Here is a 13,474-nt window from a genome sequence, read left to right as displayed (position 1 = left end):
AGAGAACAACAGAGAGGCAGGACGTTAGTGAGAAACAGATAGGGCTTATTACCTGTTGGTGATGACAGGTATAATATTCTCAACTGGATTGGTCTGAGAAGTATTTCATGATGGGTAAAGTCTTTTTACAAGCAAAATGAGAAATAGTGATTGACTGTTTAAAAAAATAATTAGAATAATAATAGTAATTGGGAAAATCATAGAAAAGATATTGAATGTTGAAGCGGGGAGATTAATGTCTCTGTATTGACTGACATGCATGGCATTCCCTTTTGAAAAAGCAATGTAATACACTGTAAAGTTATATGTAATCCAATGTAATATAAAGAAGATTATGATGATAATAAAAATAAAAATTTTAAAAAATTAAATAAAAAACTATAATTTGGTCTTTTCCCTGTTAGAATTACTTAGCCATGGGTCAGCTAGGTGGTGTGGTGATTAACGTGGCTGGATCCCACATGGTCAACTGTGGGGTTCAAGTCCTGGACCCAGTGGCTTAAAAAACACATCAGCAATGAATGCACATATGCCCAAAATTCCAAGAGAAGAATGGAAGAGAGGGAATTGTGGCATGGCCATCCCTACTGGTGATGCTTTCTTGCCTTTTCTCTCTCTCTTCAGTGAGTGCATACACTACAGCAATTTAAAAAAAAAATTACTTAGCCTTGCTTCTTTGTCACATTTCTCCCTCTTTTCCATCAACTTCTGACCTAAACTTCTCTTTTGATCCAACACCTCAGATGGCTTTGCCCATTAGAATGTTCTCTGTCCTCTTCCTCCTTTACATCCTCAGTGCACAAACAAAGAATGGGAACAAAATTCCCTTGTTCAGTTTTGAACTGTTGCTACCATCCTCAGTGTTACTAGTTGTTGGATATGTCATTCTCCACCTGACTCCCAGGACTGACATCTCATTGCTATTCTTTCAGCACATGTCATTTCCCCTTAGCAGTACATACTGGTATTTAAACCATCCCATATCACAAACTGCTACCTTTCAGCACTAACAGGGCCTTATGTTCTAACATAAGTAATGTTTCCCTTGAAATCTCCAAACTCCGGAACTCAGTATCAGGTCTAGGAAAAAAAACAGCAACACTTTTATCCCTGATAGGCACCATTTTCTTTTCCACCACTTTTCTATCAGTCTTACCTACGAAAGGACTTCTAAAAGTGCATAGAAACGTGGAGTACAAGTCTACTTTGGTATAAAAATTTTGAAATCCATATATACTTTTTTTCCCATGAACTTTTTGAAGACCCCCCTCCCCTGATATTCTGTTTAATCCTACACAGACTCCACTGTCCTGAGAGGTCAATACCATGGCTAACCACAACCATTATAAATAATTCCTATGACTTCCCCATAACCTAGTGGTTAAGGAGACAGATCCCACATAGCCAACCACAATTAGAGTCCTAGCCCCAGTGGCTTGAAAAATACATCAGGCATGTGAGCATGCCTGAAATCTTGACAAAATTGAAAAACAGAGAAGGGGTTACAGCATAACTATGCTTCATTGGAAGATGCTTTCTTCTTCTCTCACTCTCTGGCAAGCACATACGCCCTCTAGCAATTTAAGGACAAAAAATTATTTTTTAATATAATAATTCCTATATTACAAACCCTTTATATGACCCCTGTGATATTACTTTTTAGAATCAACCTATGCTTCCCTTTTCCACACTAATCTTCCATGTGAATTTGGAATCCTTGTCCAGGACCTCTAAATATGAAAAACCACCACCCCATCTCTCAACCTCTGAAAACTTAAACGATTACTCCAGCTACAGAGTATTCAGGAGAACTCCCCAGGGAAACTAGTAATCCTGTCTTTATGCACAGTAGGGAATTACTCAATTAGAAAAAGTGGTTCAAAATCTCTCCTGAACTCTCAGAATAAATACCATTCTGCCCAACCTAGAAGCACTGAAAATAAATGTAAATTCACTAGTCCAAATTATTATAGACAATCCTATAGCTCTCCACTTCCTCTTAGCTAAGGAGGGAAGTGTCTGCACCATAGAAAACACCTCTCACAGCACTTAGATGAACATAGGTCATGTAGACCAGGCATCATTAATCTCAAAGGGAAAGGTTATTTGCTCTTCTGAGGTTGATACAGATGGCCTATGAAGCATGTTCTCTTGACCAGAATATAGAAATACAGGATCTTGGGACCAGCAGTTAGCGTAATGGCTATGTCGCTGGACTCCCATGTAGTCGACCGCAGTTCGCGTCCCGGACCTAGTGGCTTAAAACTCACGCCGGGCGCGTGTGTGTGCATGCCCAAGATCCCGAGAGGAGAATGGAGGAGAAGGGATTACGGCGTGGCCATCCCCCCGGAGGGTGATTTCTCACTTTCTGTCTCTCTGTCTCTCTCTGTCTGTCTGGCGACCACACGTGCCCTATAGCAAAAACCTCTCCAAAAATAAAAAAATAAAAAATAAAATTAAAAAGGTATAGGGGGCAGCAGGTAGCATGGTGGTTAAGATGCTTAACTCCCACATGGCCAACGCAGTTCGAGTCCTGGAACTGGCAACTTGAAATATGCTGGGTATGAAGCATACATGTTCAAAATCCTGGGAGAAGAATGGAGAAAGGATTGTGGTATGGCCATTCCCCCTGGCAGGTGTGATTTTTACTTTCTTTCTCTGTCTCTTCAGCGAGCACACATGCCCTACAGCAAAAACAAAAACAAACATACAAAAACACTCTAAAAAAAGCATGTCGGGGTACTTGAAGCAGAGAAATCATAAAATAGTAAGAACTTGTCACAAAGAAAAGGGGAGAGCAGATAGTGATGCAGTAGTAAAGCATGACATTCTTAGAGGCAATATACCATGTGGGGAAGATTCTGATTCAAGTCTGGAGACCCCTATGAGTATGCCAGGCACACATCTGCCCATGACCTGATGCTGGCTGAAGGTTGGGGGTGGATACTAGCATCAGGACCCCATTGGGTTTGCTCTCTCACTCAAGGAAGAAGGAAAAAAAAAACTAAAAAAAAAAAAAAAAAAAGGCCTACTGTATTTACTTACCATAACTTGTCTAGTCCTCATGAAAGGAAAAGGCAGAAAAACCCCACCAAGACACTCTGATGTCTAACATGGGACACTCTCTTTTTGCAGTAACCTGAATAAATTCAATTTCTTTACTTGTTTTTAACAATTAAAGACTATCAGCTGCATAAGAGACCATATTAGTGGAAGTCAAAAATATGTTGATTTATACCTTAGGTTGAGGGGTTTCATAAGAGACCTGCAAGTCATTCATGTAGCCCTTAAATGACTCTTGAGACCTCTTCAAAAGAAAGCTATCCTTGCTTGCTAGGAGGAATTTCCTAGAGGGATAACTGGCTCATTATTTATGTGCATCCTGCAGGGAGTTATCTCTATGATAGGAATCATCCATCAGAAAAGGTGATAGACATGGGAAGGTTCCAGATTTATGTCTAAGAGACCTTCCTGAGTATGCCTGGCATTTACATGCTCATTATCAAGGGCTGGCTGAGACTGGGGGTGGAATGCAGTGTCGAAATCTTGTTGGAGGTGCTCTCTGTATCTCTGTCTCTTTCTCTTTGTCATTCATGGAAAAATTAAATAAACTTTTAAAAAAGAAAGGAAGGAAGCAAATGTGATAGGAATTTGTTCCTGATTTTAGCTGAGGTGATTAGTGATGCTAGCCTGTGCCTGCAAGACATTCCAGTCAGCCTCAACTTACTGTCCAAAGCTGTTATGGAGATGAAGTTGCCCTTTGAGGTTAAGGCAGAATTTATGCAACTGCTAACATATTCTCTTATACCTAGAATTAGTGTCCTAGGCCAAGTAGAAAGGTCAATATAAAAATTTAAGGAAAAAAAACACCAGACTTTGTAAAATAGACCTTGATGGTATATGGGATTTGTTCAGCTGGTTGGGTCTAGAACCCTGTGGTCATGGTTGAGAAAAAATATTAGTGATTGGCCTCATCCTGCTGCTTTGAATACTGTTGATAATAGCCTTAATTAAATGCTGCATGAGACATTAGGCAAAAAGTATAACAGACTCTTGGGAAGGCAATATCCTGGGAGTATGTGGTGACAACAGAAGCTTAGAGCATAAGAGGGGAAGAGTGGAGGGTTGGGGGTTGGCATAATTTAAGACTTCCAGACCTATAGAGAGGAATTGTACTACTGGGCCTGTAGGGGAGTGACTCCCACTCCTACTTCTTTTTCAAGGAACCAAGTCTCTGGCCTAAAAGCTAGCCAACAGGAGAAGGCATTAAACCACATATGGAGCTACAGATATTGTCTGTGAATTTGCAGGAGTGAGTTACTGCACTGGTAAAATACCTTGGCTGGAAATGACTTGTGGGGTAAAGGGAAGCTGTTTTGAAACAGTAAATATTACTGCATATTTTATGCTTAGGAGAATGTGCCAGCACAGGAGAAAAGTGATGAGACAGGAAAAAGAGAAGATAAGGAGAGAAGAGTGCAATGGGCTCAGTGGAAATATCATTTTTTAATAGGAAGGAAAGTTTGAGCGTATAGGAAAGGAATCAATAAAGGCATTCAAAATCTATTAGGTCATCAGAAAATTCATGATGCATTTTTGCATAGAGAAATTAAATGCTGCATGAGACATTAGGCAAAAAGTATAACAGACTCTTGGGAAGGCAATATCCTGGGAGTATGTGGTGACAACAGAAGCTTAGAGCATAAGAGGGGAAGAGTGGAGGGTTGGGGGTTGGCATAATTTAAGACTTCCAGACCTATAGAGAGGAATTGTACTACTGGGCCTGTAGGGGAGTGACTCCCACTCCTACTTCTTTTTCAAGGAACCAAGTCTCTGGCCTAAAAGCTAGCCAACAGGAGAAGGCATTAAACCACATATGGAGCTACAGATATTGTCTGTGAATTTGCAGGAGTGAGTTACTGCACTGGTAAAATACCTTGGCTGGAAATGACTTGTGGGGTAAAGGGAAGCTGTTTTGAAACAGTAAATATTACTGCATATTTTATGCTTAGGAGAATGTGCCAGCACAGGAGAAAAGTGATGAGACAGGAAAAAGAGAAGATAAGGAGAGAAGAGTGCAATGGGCTCAGTGGAAATATCATTTTTTAATAGGAAGGAAAGTTTGAGCGTATAGGAAAGGAATCAATAAAGGCATTCAAAATCTATTAGGTCATCAGAAAATTCATGATGCATTTTTGCATAGAGAAACAGAAAAATATGTCATGACTTTTTTTTTTTTCAAAAAATTTATGGAAAATGTTTATTATAAACAAACTATTCTCCTGTCATGATTTTTCTGATGGCCCAATAATTCTGGATCTGGGAGAGTTTTGGTGAGTACTTTTCATTCTAATGTGAGAACATTTTTCTTTCAATGAATGACTTAAACCCATGTATAACATGTAATTTCTGTAACATTAGGATAAATTACTGCTGTTTATATATTTCTTTTGCTTTTGTTTAATCTCCTTTGCAGAGCAAATTTTGTTGTTCTCCCCTAGTACTCATTTGAAATTACCTCATTCTATTTTTATTCTTCTGCTCACTCATTCTAACATAAGACTAGGATTATATGCATGTTTCTCTAACAAGTTCTATCAATATCTATAGCCTTTTAATGCACAAGAATAAGAGAATCATAGGATTCTCTGCTTTTCCTTGCACTTACCTTCTCTAGATTATCTCTTTTTTTCCTCATTTTTGCTAAAGGGCACATGCACTCACCAGAGGGGGGTGAGAAGTCACCCCTCTCCCCCAGAGTATGACCATGTCACAATCCCTTCTCTATATTCCTCTCAGGATTTTGGGCATACATGCACACATGCCTGGCATGAGTTTCAAGCCACAAGATCCAGGACTCAAATCACTCAGTAAGCCATATGTGATCCAGCTGCCTTAAACTTCATGCCACCTGCTGGACCCTAGACTACCACTTTTTAAAGTTTCTTTTGTCCATGAGTGAGAAAGGTGAAAGAGAAAGTGACAGAGAAACAAAAACAGAAACAGAGAGCACCCAAGAGGATCTTGATTCTGCAATCTACCCTCAGATTCAGACAGCCCTAGATCATGGGCACACATGTACCTGGAGTACTGAGGAAGGTGTCCAGATGTGAACCTGGAATCTTCTGAGGGGTCAGTATCACAAATCATTGTATTACTGTTGTGCCATCATCTGGCCCCTTCTCTGAATTCCCTTTTCTGTAGGTATAATTGTAATTTTAGTTTCCATTTATAATGATACATAGTCATATATATTGTGCATCCATAAAACAAGAATAGCATGTTATTAAAAGGGAGTAATCCAAAAACAATAGAAGTCATTTTTTTCTTTAATAACAACATTGGTAGGTGGTAGTATAGTGGTAACACAACTGAACCCACATGGGAAAGGTCCTGGGTTCACCTTCCAGGACTTCCCTGTGTACAACAAGCACTGTGCATATATGCTCATGATCTGGGCAAGCTGAGTCTGGGCATAGATTGTGGCACAAAGACCCTGTTGGGGATACTGCTCTTTTTCATAGAAGAAATAAATTAACTTTAAATATATAGATAGATAGATAGATATAGATATAGATATACACACATATATATATGGATATGTGTGTGTATGTGTGTGTGTATATATATATATATATATATGATATAAAAGAAGATTTGGACAATAAAGTTTTTTAAAATACCTACTATAAAGGAAAACAAAAGAGATAGAAATAGAAATCAGTAAAGCAAAGATGAAAAACAAAATGGAGAATTGATAGCCAAATATGAAGAGTATTTTGAAAAGCAGAGAAAATGTGAGCTAGGAAGACTTTAATAGCAGGCTTTTAAAATACTGCACAACAATGATTTCCAACCTAGAATTCTATACTCAGCCAAAGACAAATTTAATGTAATTATCAAATAAATATATTTCCATAGTATAATTCTGTGTATTTCTATAAATAGACATGTAGTTATATGCATTAAATATATTTTTTCATGACATTTTAGATATGCAACATTTCATAAAATGTACCTATTATGGATCCGTTGTCAAGGAAGGAGGATGTATCCCCACAAATTAAGGGAGTAAACCAAGAAAGAGGAAGGCACATGCTCTTGGAAATGGGCAATCTGACATGAGACAAAGATGAAGGGGATTTCCTGGGGGGTGGTGCCACCAGACACCACCATAACAGCATGAGAGAGCAACCAGTCTGGACTTCAAGTCAACAAGCTCCACAAAGATTTCTTCAAGGAGAAGATATTGATACCCAGAGTTGAGACCAGCCTCACCTATTACAAACTATGTGAATTGTGGTCAGATAGTTTTTCCTCTAGGTCACAGCTTTCCCTTCTATAAAACAAGAGATACTAATGGTACCTACTTCGCAGTGTTGTTGTGAAGATGTATTAATACACACAGAGGATATGTGACAATGGTGGACATATAGCAATCACTGTATTAGTGCTTGTAATTATTATATAATCACTATGATTATTATCTAATCTGTCTGAATATGTGGAGAGCAGATGTAAACATATAGGAAGAATTTAGAGTTGAATTACTGATATCAATGAAGGGTCTTCAAAAGTTCATGGGAAGTACAAATTTTTTTTGTGGGGGGAGAGAGGTTTACTGCTATGGGGGAGTGCGCTCACCAGAAAGACAGAGAGAGACAGAGACCCCGCCCCGGGGGGGGGGGGGGGAGGGGATGGCCACGCCCCAATCCCTTCTCCTCCATCTTCATCTTGGGATCTTGGGCGTGCGCGTGCACGTCCCTGGCGTGAGTTTAAACCACTGGGTCCAGAATTCGAACCACAGTCAACTGCATGGGAGTTCAGCAATATAGCCATTATGCAAACTTCTGGTCCCTGGAATTCCAAATTTTTGAAAAACTACATGGATTTTTTTTTCACTAAAACAAACTTTTATTTTTAATTCCATTTATTCCAAAAACCATTTTTAAGTACCCTCAGATACAGTAAACCAAACAACTGGTTAAACTAGAAAATTCTTAATTCCAAGGAAAAGAAAAGTTGTGTAGAAATGGTAATTACACCATGGATTCTATAAGAGTCAACTAAAAATCATCACAGTAAGAAACTCTGACTGTGAATCTCACCAAAACATGGACATATCTACCATAAGAGGATGGGGTTAAAGGAAATGCACATGTGAGTGGGTTCTATAGAAAAGTTAACTCACTATCTTCTATAGTGGAAAATTAATAGATAATGTTCCAAAATTTAAAAAATAGTAAAGAGAGGTCAGCAGATGGTGTAGTGGTTAAAGCACTGGACTCCCGTATGGACAATGACGGTTTGAGTCCCAGACCCGGAGGTTTGAAAATCACGCCAGGCACATGTGTGTGCATGCCCAAAAACCCAAGAGGAAAATGGATTACAGCATGTCCATCTCCCCAGGGGGTGATTTCTCGCCTTCTGTCTCTCTGTCCCTCTCTGTCTCTCCAGCAAACACACCCTATAGCAAAACTCTCTCAAAAAAAGAAATAGTAAAGAAATTACTAGTACTTGTCTCGAGGTCAGCAGGTGGCATGGTGGTTAAGGCACTCGACTCCCACATGGCTGACTACAGTTTGAGTCTGGAACCCGGTGGCTTGAAAATCATGCCAGATGCATGTGCATACATGCCTAAAGTCCCAAAAACAGAATGGAGAAGTGACTGCAGTATAGCCATACCCCTGGGAGGTGATTTCTTACTTTCCCCCTCTCTCTCTAAAAAAGAGAGAGAGAGAACTTGTGTCTGGAGAGCTGGAATCTGGGGGAAAACAAAGCAAGGAAGAGGGATTCTTTTTAATAAGACTTAGAGAATTTGATATCTTTTACTATTGGGTCATCGGAAAAGTCATGATGTATTTTTCTGTTTTTCTATGCAAAAATGAGTCACAACATTTCTGACAACTCAATACTTGTGAACAAAACTAAAAACTAATTACAAACTGGGAACCAGCAGTTGGCGTAATGGCTATGTCGCTGGACTCCCACGTAGTCAACCGCGGTTTGCGTCCCGGACCCGGTGGCTTAAAACTTACACCGGGCGCGTGTGCGTGTGTGCCCAAGATCCCAAGAGAAGAATGGAGGAGAAGGGATTGCGGCGTGGCCATCCCCCCCCGGGGGGTGATTTCTCACTTTCTGTCTCTCTGTCTCTCTCTGTCTGTCTGGTGAGCGCACGTGCCCTATGGCAAAAACTTCTCCAAAAAAAAACTAATTACAAACTAAAAAGTGACAAAAATATTCCCCAAAATTAAAAAAAGATTAAAAAAAAAATAAAAATAAAAACAACTTCCAGGCAGTAGTAATACAACTAGACCTACATGGGAAGATCCCAGCTTCACTTGCCAGATGCACATGCCAGCCAGTCATCTGGGTTGACTGAGGATGGGGTGGAGTGCCATGTGTCTCATTTGGGGGGAGTACTTGTCTCTGTCTCTCTCTCACAGAAGGAATTAATCAATTTTTATTTTTTAAAACCTCTTTAAAATTTCATAAGTTACAGTAATTTACAAAAAGGAAATTAATGACCAATAAAATGTGGGAGTGCAAATTATAATACTACAATAGTAACAAAAGAAAATAGTGGGAGAAAATTATCCTGCCAGGTGACAAAAAACATAACATGCATACAATTAACAATGAGATACTATCTTTCCTTCAGGCTCCGAAGTTCTAGATGAATTACTGCCCTTGGGAATTCCTGCCCTTCTCACCTCACAGGAGTTGGTATATCCCACCATCTGGGGAGAGTCCTCATTAGCTGGCATATTTTGGTGGTGGGAACTTGGCCCTGAGGCTCTCTTGCTGACAATTCTGCTCTTTCCAGAAGTCTGAAGTCTGGTAAAGTCAGCGGAATTGGCCAGAACTGCTGGGGTTGGAAGGAAGATCTTGCAGCCTTCACTATGGGGTCTGGTCCAGGACTGTGTGGAGACTCCAAGAAACCTGGAAAGACAGTGTCCACATGGTCAGAGTTATTGCACAATCACTACCTCAAACAGTTCCTAGAGGACCAAAGTATAGTTCACTGCACTTGAGACTGGGGTAGACAAAGTTCAGTAAATACAAATTCTGGTTATCAATCAAAATGGAGTATGAATGAGAAAATAAGATTTGAACAAAAAGTAATAAAGGTTCAAATTCTAGATCTGTCAACTTTTACAATGAGAATATAAAAAAGCTTCTTCAGTTTTATTTTTTCAAAATAAATCAAAACTATTTCAAGTGGTTGGAAAAATTAAATGAGATGTTGTTTGTAGAGTACGTAGCACTGGACTACACAAGGTAAATGTTCAATGCATATTAGCAAACAATGCTATTATAAGGAACTATGCCATATGCAGAAGTAGGTATCTCATTTAATTTATGACAATCCTGTCACTCATGTGTTGCTATAATTATTCCCTTCATACATACAGAAACGGAGGTTTAGTTGTGTTCAGCCAAATCCAATCTACCTGGTTCCAAAGTTCATGTTCTGAACATTATATAAAATGATACCTTTTATAAGATAGGTACAACTGAGGCAGGTCCCCCTGCTCCAGGTTCAGCCCTGGCACCCCCAAGCCCAGAGACCCTATCTCTGTCAGCCAGGACCACCCACAGCTCTATAGCAGACCCCACTTCCATCTCCAGATCCCTAGCCTAAGGGACACTGAGGCAGGGCCTCCTGACCCAGCTCCAGACCTGGCACCCCTAAGCCCAGAGACCTCTATCTCTGTCAACAAGGTAGGGATTTTTTTTCCTTCTCCTCTTCTTTCATTTGTAAATTTCACACTTCTCCTTACCACACAGGACTGCCCTCAGCTCTACAGCAGACCCCACTTCCATCTCCAGAGCCCTGGTGAAATCACCTTTTTCTTTATTCTCCTTCTTACTTTCTTCCTTCTTATTTGGTCCTCTCTAACTCTTCCTCTGCCCTCCTAGATGGTCTAGATAGGTCTAGAATTACAGTTCTGAAATATTCTAGTATTGTAAGACTCTCTGGGATCTTCCCTTTTACTGAACCACCTGAGAAAAGGAGATACTTTAATTCAGACACCTGAATAGAATACTCATTGGACCACATTGTTAAACACAACAGAAGAGAGACTTCAGTAGTCTTCAGTCCACAGCAAAAGGGCAACACACTTGCTCCTATTCAAAGAAACATTCTGCTAAAAGGTATTCCAAAGTGAATACATCTCCTAATGGCTAGAAGTAGAAAAGCCTCAGGTCTGAATAAACCAGGAAATATGTTTTCATCAAAACAACACAGTGACGCCCTTCCATTTCTCGAAAAAACAAAGGACTTTACCAAAATGTCAGAGGAAGAATTTAGAACATTCATGGTGAACAAATTCTATGAGTTGGAACAGAAGAGAGACAATGAACTACAGAAGATTAGGAAGTCCTTCCACAATATGAAAGAAGAAATGGACACACTAAGAAAAAAACCAGATGCAACTACTAGAGATGAAGTCTATAATACAGGAAATCAAAAACTCTCCGGAGAGTATTAAAAGTCGATTAGGGACCAGCAGTTAGCATAATGGCTATGTTGCTGGACTCCCATGTAGTCGACCGCAGTTCGCGTCCCGGGCCTGGTGGCTTAAAACTCGTGCCAGGCGCGTGTGCGTGCGTGCCCAAGACCCCGAGAGGAGAACGGATAAGAAGAGATTGTGGCGTGGCCGTCCCCCTGGGAGATGATTTCTCGCTTTCTGTCTCTCTGTCTCTCTCTGTCTGTCTGGCAAGCGTATGCACCCTATAGCAAAAACCTCTCCAAAAAAAAAAACAAAAAAGGGGCGATTGGACTATGCTGAAGATCTAATCTCTGATGTAGAAGATAAAGCCTCTGACATAGATAAAACTACCAAAAAGATAGAGAAAATAATAACAACAACAACAACAACAAAAAAAACCACGAGGACAATATGCAAGAAATACTAGATTCCATTAGACACCCTAACATCCGAATAACTGGTATCCCAGAAGGTGAAGAAACTAATAAAAGCATGGAGAATCTATTCCATGAAATACTGGAAGAAAATTTCCCAATTCTAGAGAAGCACTCAAACATCCAGACCCAAGAAATACAAAGGACCCTAAATAGAATCAACCCAAGAAGATCTTCCCCAAGGAACATCTTAGACTGTCCAAGACCACAGATAAAGACATAATACTAAAACTGGCAAGAGATAAACGAGAAGTGACTTACAAAGGCCATCTCATCAGGCTAACACCAGACTTCTCAATGGAAACAATGCAAGCAAGGAAAGAATAGGAAGACACATTGAGAGTGTTAAGAGAGAAACAATTTAAACCAAGATTATGATATCCTGCAAGATTATCCTTCATATGAGAAAAAAAGATTAAAATCTTCTCAGACAAACAAAACTGGAAGGAATTTGCCAGCACCAGACCAGCTCTCCAAGAAACCCTGAAGAAAGTATTGTTCCAGGAAAACTAAAGAATGAACAGCCAGAAACAAAGGAATAAAAGGCAACCAAGGCAATGGCAACTTAAATGTCGGGACAGGTCCGGAAACACCGATAATAACATTGAATGTTAGTGGATTAAATTGTTCAATCAAGAGACATAGACTAGCTGAATGGAAAAAAAAAAAAAAAAAGCCCAGAACAGAAACCCTCTATTTCTATCTGTTGCCTATAGGAAACCCACTTCATGGATAAAGACATACATAGACTGACAGTGAAGGGCGGGGAAAAGGTTTTCCACACAAATGGGAACCAAAAAAGAGCTCAAGCTGTGATACTAATTTCTGGCAAAATAAGCTTTAAAACAAAAACTGTTTGAGGAGACAAAGAAGGGCACTATATTGTAGTAGAAGGGTCAATAGATCAAGAAGATATAAGACTTTTAAATATCTATGCATCTAACACAGGTGCACCCAAATATGTGAAGGAAAGACTGTTAGATCTAAAAGGGGAGATAGACTGCAACACACTAATTGTTGGAGACCTTGACACTGCACTCTCCCCTCTGGACAGATCATCTAGACAAAAAATAGATAAAGAGATAAAGGATCTAAAAGATACCGTAAATCAAGTGGACTTAACAGACATCTATAGAACTTTCCCTCCAAAAACCAGTAGATACACTTTTTTTTCACCCCCACATGGAGCCTTTTCAAAGATTGACTACATCATAGGGTACAAAGCAAGCCTCTACAGATTCAAATACATAGAAACTATATCCAGCATCTTCTCTGACCATGAGGGAATTAAACGTGATATAATTTCAAGAAAAATCCTCAAAAATACACAAATACATGGAACTAAATAACCTATTCCTGAATGACTTCACAACTACTGAAGGAATAAAGACTGAAATCAAAAGATTCATAGAATTAAGGACATAATCTGTGGGACACTGCAAAAGCACTCATAAGAGAGAAGCTAATAGCAATTAGTACACATAAAAAGAAGATAAAAAGAAGGTGAATGGACCACCTTACATCATTCCTCAGCCAAAAAAC

The 13,474-nt window shown here is 39.5% G+C and overlaps 1 protein-coding gene across 1 annotated transcript in view; it reads right to left on the bottom strand.

Annotated features, from left to right (window-relative positions):
- The window catches only part of ZNF81 (zinc finger protein 81), a 103,215-nt gene that overhangs the window by 79,283 nt on the left and 10,458 nt on the right, over positions 1-13,474 (bottom strand). Inside the window, exon 2 of the mRNA XM_014585356.2 lies at positions 9,714-9,942. Coding sequence (XP_014440842.1) covers positions 9,714-9,942 — 229 coding nt within the window. The remainder of the gene's footprint in view (positions 1-9,713; positions 9,943-13,474) is intronic.

The sequence above is a fragment of the Tupaia chinensis genome, unplaced genomic scaffold, assembly GCF_000334495.1.
Source record: "Tupaia chinensis unplaced genomic scaffold, TupChi_1.0 Scaffold149648_1, whole genome shotgun sequence".
Taxonomy (NCBI): Eukaryota; Metazoa; Chordata; class Mammalia; order Scandentia; family Tupaiidae; genus Tupaia; species Tupaia belangeri.
Note: the sequence above shows the minus strand (reverse complement) of the source record. Positions and strands in the feature narration are given on the sequence as shown.